General features: G+C 46.3%; 1 protein-coding gene across 2 annotated transcripts in view; it reads left to right on the forward strand.

Annotated features, from left to right (window-relative positions):
- The window catches only part of MBNL3 (muscleblind-like splicing regulator 3), a 54,786-nt gene that overhangs the window by 32,401 nt on the left and 16,037 nt on the right, over positions 1–6,348 (forward strand). For both annotated transcript variants that reach the window (XM_009078829.1, XM_009078828.1), the window contains exons 4-5: positions 4,179–4,379; positions 5,743–5,979. In XM_009078829.1, the coding sequence (XP_009077077.1) occupies positions 4,179–4,379; positions 5,743–5,979 (438 nt within the window). The remainder of the gene's footprint in view (positions 1–4,178; positions 4,380–5,742; positions 5,980–6,348) is intronic.

Consider the following 6,348-nt stretch of genomic DNA (forward strand, 5'->3'; position numbering starts at 1 on the left):
GTTTTGCTCTACAGCGCACGAGCAATTAAGTTGAGAGGTTGTTTTTTTAGTGTGAAGTCATAATATTGTTCTGTCAGGTCTCCTGGCTGGGTACAGTTGTTATGTTTTAACACTCAGTGAGATGGGGGAGAGAATGGGAAGGGTAAAAGCGAGGAAATTCTTGGGTTGAGATAAAGACAGTTTTAATAGGCAAAGCAAAAGCTGCATACACAAGCAAAGTAAACCAGGGAATTCATTCCCCACTTCCCAAGGGTGTTCAGCATCCTCAGGACAGCAGGGCTCTATCATGGGTAACAGTGACTTGGGAAGACAAACACCATCACTCCAAATATCCCCACTTCCTTCTTCTCCCCCAGTTTTGTCAGGATCATGACACCATATGGTCTGGAATGTCTCTTAGGTCTGTTGGGATCAGTAGGCCTGGCTGTGTCCCCTCCCAACCCCTTGTGCATCCCTAGCACACTCACTGGTGGGCTGAGGAGCAGAAAAGCTCTTGATTCTGTCTAAGCACTGCTCAGCAGTAACTAAAACATCACTGAGTTATCAACTTTTTCCAGCACAAATCCAAACCACAGCCCCATCCCAGCTACTGTGGAGAAAATAACTGTATCCCAGACAAAACCAACACAGCGATCACAAAAGGTGGACAGGAGGCATGTTGAGGAGAGCAGTACTGTTTGGAGTAAGAACTACAGTTTGGTTCTGGCTGCAAGGAAGAAATTTGCTTGAATTCCCTCAGGACATGGGAGACCTGCACAGACGTAGAGGAGAGAATTGGCTGGCAGCATCCTTATTACTGGTACTGATGCATGAGCCAGACTGGATTTCCCAATCCAAGACAGGCAGCCGGGTCTGGCAGTGAGCACAGCCCATCTTTTCCCCTCATCAGCCACAATAAATACAGAGCTCCCTGGTGCCAGCTCGCAAAGGAGCAGTTTTCAGAGTGCTTAGCACACTCCAGACTTGAAACCCCAGTGCTTCTAGGTTTAATGTGTCGAGTGAGGTCTGCTGTTCTCTGGCTGCACACCCGCTTGGCTGCCGAGCGAGTGTCAGTGCCCTGCCCGCGGGCAGGGTGTGGAGCACAACTGTCACTTTGAATCACTGAGCCCGGCACATGGTGCAGGCAGGCAGAAGAAGCAGTTGTGAATCGTTGGGCACGCAGCAGCAGATGTCAGGGCACGGAAATGGGTGAACAAACAGCGGCAGCGATGAAAGCCCATCCTGTTCCTTCACAGGCCCATCTGCAGGTCTCCAGGAGTGCAAATAATTGTACTTCTCAGTTCTTACTCATGGTCATATTTTCTCTGCTCACCTCAGCTTGGGTGTGGATCCATTAGCCCTTGCTGATTGCTCCCAGTGAAGAGAGGGTCTACTTTTGAGGAATGGCTTTGAAGATGGGGATTGTGTTTCACGGGGCAGAGCCTGCTGCCCTCTTTGTAGTGACTTTGGTGGGCAGACTGGTATATCATCTCTCAGTGAATGATTCTCACTCCAGCTTCTGGTAAATTCACTCGGTGTGAGGCATTAGCATCATAGAATCATCAAGGTTGGAGGAGACCTCTGAGATCATTGAGTCCAACCATTAATCTGCCACTCTGCTGTAACCCCTAAACCCCAAACTGTATCCTCCAGTGCCAGACCCAGATGCCTCTTAAATGCTTCCAGAGATGGTGACTCCACCACCTCCCTGGGCAACCTATTCCAGTGCCAGACCACCCTAACAGGGAAAATATTTTTCCTAACACCTAAACTGAATCTCTGCTGTCTCAGCTTATGACTGTAAGCCTCCAGCCTTCCCAGTCTGCACAAATGCCCTGGCACCCTCTGTGTCAGCAGTGGGAGGAGGATCTCCCCTTTGTCTCAGAAAGCACCCAGGTCCTTGGGCTGGCTGCTGGTTGTGTTTGAACCCAGGCAGGGGAAGCCTGCCTCAAAGGATCTGAAATTTTGGAGGCTGTGCCACACCTGCTCGGTCAGGATACTCCTGCTGTATTAGGTGATGGAAAAGCATAGGGTGGTAGGTTTGCCCACACATTTGTGCAAGCCACATGCACTGCAAGGTCTGGGCTACTGTGGGTACGTTAAATGAGTGCTGACAACCTGTCAGGCCTCAGCATAACCCTGTGTAGACTGGCCAGGCTGGAGAAGATCCTTAAAATATAATTTACAGTGCGAATGGTGACTGAAGTTCAGCAGATGCCACTGTAATTACTGGTGCTCACACAAAGAAAACAGTCTAATGGATGCTGCCTTCTCACTAAAGTGTTCTGGGAGTCACAGCGTTTGAAAATCCTAAAGAGGTTTTCTAGCAGCAAGAAGTGTAAAATGTCTGGGAGCCACAGAGAATTGAAAGAGAGAAGAAAATTATTAATGAAGGGCTGTGGATTTGAGGATCTCTGGCTTTAATGGCTAAAGTCTCCCAACAGCTGAAGTGGGACTTGACTTAGGTTCAAAAGAAGGAAAATTGGAAATCCCTCCCAGAGAGAGGAGGATTATTTGATTTTGCTACTCTTAAAGCATCCAGTGCCATTGATGCATGAGGCTGTGCCTCATTGAGGAGGAGAAAGCAGAATCTATGCCATCCCTTTCCATCAGCTCAGCAGCTGGTTGTTGTTAGTGACCTTAGGAAGGGGCACCATTGAGCTAAAGCTGGATTAGGACAGTTGGTGTTACTGCAGGATTGCTTCTTCCACAGTGCAACAAGCAAAGTATGATAGTACTGTGATGAAGGTGCTGTTGAGAAACACGTTGTCCATGTTTCTTTTAGAATCCCATAGAACTAGAAGTACCAAAATAAAAGTAGGGAGGGAATCGTGTGTGCCCAAAAAACTGCCCCAGGCCATTTTGTAAGCACACTTGTATTTATTGCCAAGTAGAGGCTGTTGCTCCCAAGAATGGTATCATGGACACCCTCAAATGTGAGCAGCTTTTACTGGAACCCAGAGTTGACTATGGAGCAGGTGACAGAAGGGAAAATAAAAATGGTTGCAAGTCACAGGCTGTTTCCCCTGGGGATTGCTCAAGCTCCTGCTACAGGAACAGGAGTGCTGCTGTGCTGGCTCTGGTCTTCAGTGGGAATTTTTCATCAGCTGGAATTGGTTTAAATTCCAAGTGCACCTTGGATCTGGTGCTTTAATGTCTCACAGACTTCATGGCTATATGGTCTATTCACAGACTTTAAACTTGCTTAGGAGCCTTGTGTGATCTCTTGCTGGCAGCACAGCAGTCCTGTCCCAGACCAGTGCTGCTGGAGCGGGTCAGGCTTGGAAAGTGACTCTGGCTATCAGTGCTGAAGCTCTGCTGTGCCCAGAGGGTCTAACACAATGTAGGGATCTGAAGCATCCAAGATCTTTATGGCCTGTTGTTCTGTGTCCTCATGGGAATATTGCTGTTGTAGTACAGATGGGGTCCTGGACCTTGCCACTGATCCACCTGAGCCATCTCATCTGGTACACTCTATCCATGGCTCTTTCAAGCCCAAGACTCACCTGCTCTTGCCAAAGCCATGGAGTCTGGCACGTTGTGACACTAGTGAGTTTGGAGCATAGGCTTGGGATACTTCTACAAAATGACTTTTGTCTGGAGGTTATTGACAGTCTGAAACCAACCCCAGATGTGCAGAATGCTAGACCACCAAGCATACCACAGCAGAAATACGTTGCCTGACTCTAAATGATCTCTTTTGTGCTACCTGAGCCACGCTAGCCATGCTAACATGGAGCTCAGTGCAGACAGATAGTGAGCTCAGCCATGCAGCTAATGGGGTTACCTGCTTCCAGGTCCTGAAGCTGCAGCTTACCTTGGAGTCTCTCTGCAGCATTGCGGTGCAGACATACAGAAGCTGAGACATTTATTTGGGAATGAGAAGTCTGTTTAATTTGGGCCTGCCCTAATTGCTGGCATGAAATCCTTAATTGTGTCATTAAACTATAAAGATCATCAATATGCTTTGATCTAACAAATAAAGATGCCTTGTGTTCAGGATGAGTCACAAATCTGTGAGTCAGGAGAAGGGAATGGATTGCAAATAAACAGCGATAAGTGAATAGATTGGAGAGCACAGCATTTTGATGTGGCTAATCAAATTGTCCAAAGGGATTGAAGTGATGCAGGACTTTTATGGGTAATCTAAGATGGAGCTTTTTAACTAATACTTTGTTTTTTCCTCTTTCTATACACAGACAACATTTCCTGTGACTCCATCGCTTGCAACAAGCCCCACAATGGCTTTTAGTCCCTACCTGAGTCATGTTTCTCCTGGGATGGGCTTGGTTCCTGCAGAGCTTTTACCAAATACTCCTGTCCTGGTTTCCGGAAATCCTACTGTTACAGTACCAGGAGGCTCTGCTGGGCAGAAACTGATGCGTACGGATAAACTGGAGGTATTTGGACATCTGATACAATACTGCTGATGGGGATGAACAGGACATGTGGTCCCAGCTGTTGTTCTCTGCTAGAATGACCTGATGCAGCATAGTACAGAGTTTAACTTGCAGCTTTCCTAACCACAGGGCTGCTCTCTCTGCTTGAGTAGACTCTCATGAGGGCCCTGATCCCAAATCCTTGGAAATTTGAGAGAACTCACTCTTAAGATTTCAGTGGGTGTTAGAGCAGGGTTGCATTGGGTTTGTGTGTGATTTGCCACACTTCTAAACAATAAAACAAAAGTAAGTAGATGGTCTGCTCTTACACTGTGTTGAGTGGGAGATGTTTTGGGAGCAAGAGAAAAAAAAGCTGCTGGGACTGGTGAGTATGGGCCATTGGAACGATGTCTCTTCCCCCAGCTGTCCGGGCATGCTGGGACTCACTGTTAGAGGAGTTGTAAATGTCTTTCAAACCCTAAACAGAGGCTCTGCAGGAGATAAGGGCTGAGGACCTGAATTCAGAGGCCCCTACAGGTGTAAATTATAACACAGGAAGGTAGTGGAGAAGGGTGTAATTTCAAAACACATTGTTTTGTGTGATGTACTTTATATTGCTTTGCTGATGTCTCACCTTTCCCCACACTCTGTGATAGCACACTGGTACATGAACTACAGCACTAGCTATAGTACTCAACAATTTCTCTGTTCCTCAGACAAGGAGACCTTACAGATCTGTTTTGTGAAACCTTTTCTTCTGCCTCTGATGCTTCAGTGCTCATAACTTACAAGGATCTGCAAGATCTTAGTAAAACTAGTAATTTTGGCAACACCTTCAAACACGTTGCTGTGTAATCAAATGTACTGTCATGTAATGCCAGGGTCAGGGTTTTATTGTGAAGGGCAGTGAGCCTATTTATGTGTAAGAGGCACCTCATATTTAAGAAAAAGTACTTGTTCAAAATAACAGCAGCATGTAACATTTAGAATTAAATGTCCTACCCCGAGTGTGCTCCATAACAAATACATAATCCGGGTGAGACACAAATGGCAGAGTTATTAACATTTAAGCTTTAGAGGCAGGGGAGGAATCCTGAGCTCCAAAAGTTTTGTCAAAGTGACATTGACTTTCTGGGGACACTTTCCATTCTGCACAAATTCTGTACTTCACTTGCATTTGGTAATTGGCCTTATTAACATTATGGGTTTTTTCATCCCCTGAAGCAGTTGCCCCTGTGACTGTTGGTCTTTGTGCTGTCCCAGATGAGCATGGATTTAGAGTACACACATGGTTTAACGTGGTGAATTTACTGATATTCTGTGTTGAAAATACTGAATGGAGATTGACTTGATGTTCTGCTCAACAATGTGACTTTCTTTTAAGGTTTGTCGAGAGTTTCAGCGTGGAAATTGCACACGTGGTGAGAATGATTGCCGCTATGCTCACCCTATAGATATTGCAATGATAGACACAAATGAAAATACTGTTACAGTTTGCATGGATTACATCAAAGGTCGATGCTCTAGGGAGAAATGCAAGTACTTTCATCCCCCTGCACACCTGCAAGCCAAAATCAAGGCAGCTCAACACCAGGTGAACCAGACAGCTGCAGCTGCAATGGTAAGTAGAGCTCTTCTCAAGCTGTATTTCCATCACTAAGAGATCTCACGTGTCATTTGTGTTGTTCGTGGAAAAGTAGAGAGCTTTGTAAATGGCTGACTAGAGAGCCGAGAGCATGTGCAAGATGCATCCCATCTCTTCATCCTTTCTCTGTGCTCACCATAGCATGAAGCTCTCAGAGGCACAGTACATCTCATCAGGTAGGGACATGGTGCCCAACCCTGTGGTTTTCTGATATGGCATCGTGACGTGACGTGAATGCAAGTGCAGCAGCACTTGGAAGCAACACCTTCCCTAGTGAAGTCACGGGTCAGTTCAGCTTCCTCAGCACACAATGAAAGCAAAGACTGCCCATCCGATAATACATCC

Source organism: Acanthisitta chloris, unplaced genomic scaffold (assembly GCF_000695815.1).
Source record: "Acanthisitta chloris isolate BGI_N310 unplaced genomic scaffold, ASM69581v1 scaffold10377, whole genome shotgun sequence".
Lineage (NCBI taxonomy): Eukaryota > Metazoa > Chordata > Aves > Passeriformes > Acanthisittidae > Acanthisitta > Acanthisitta chloris.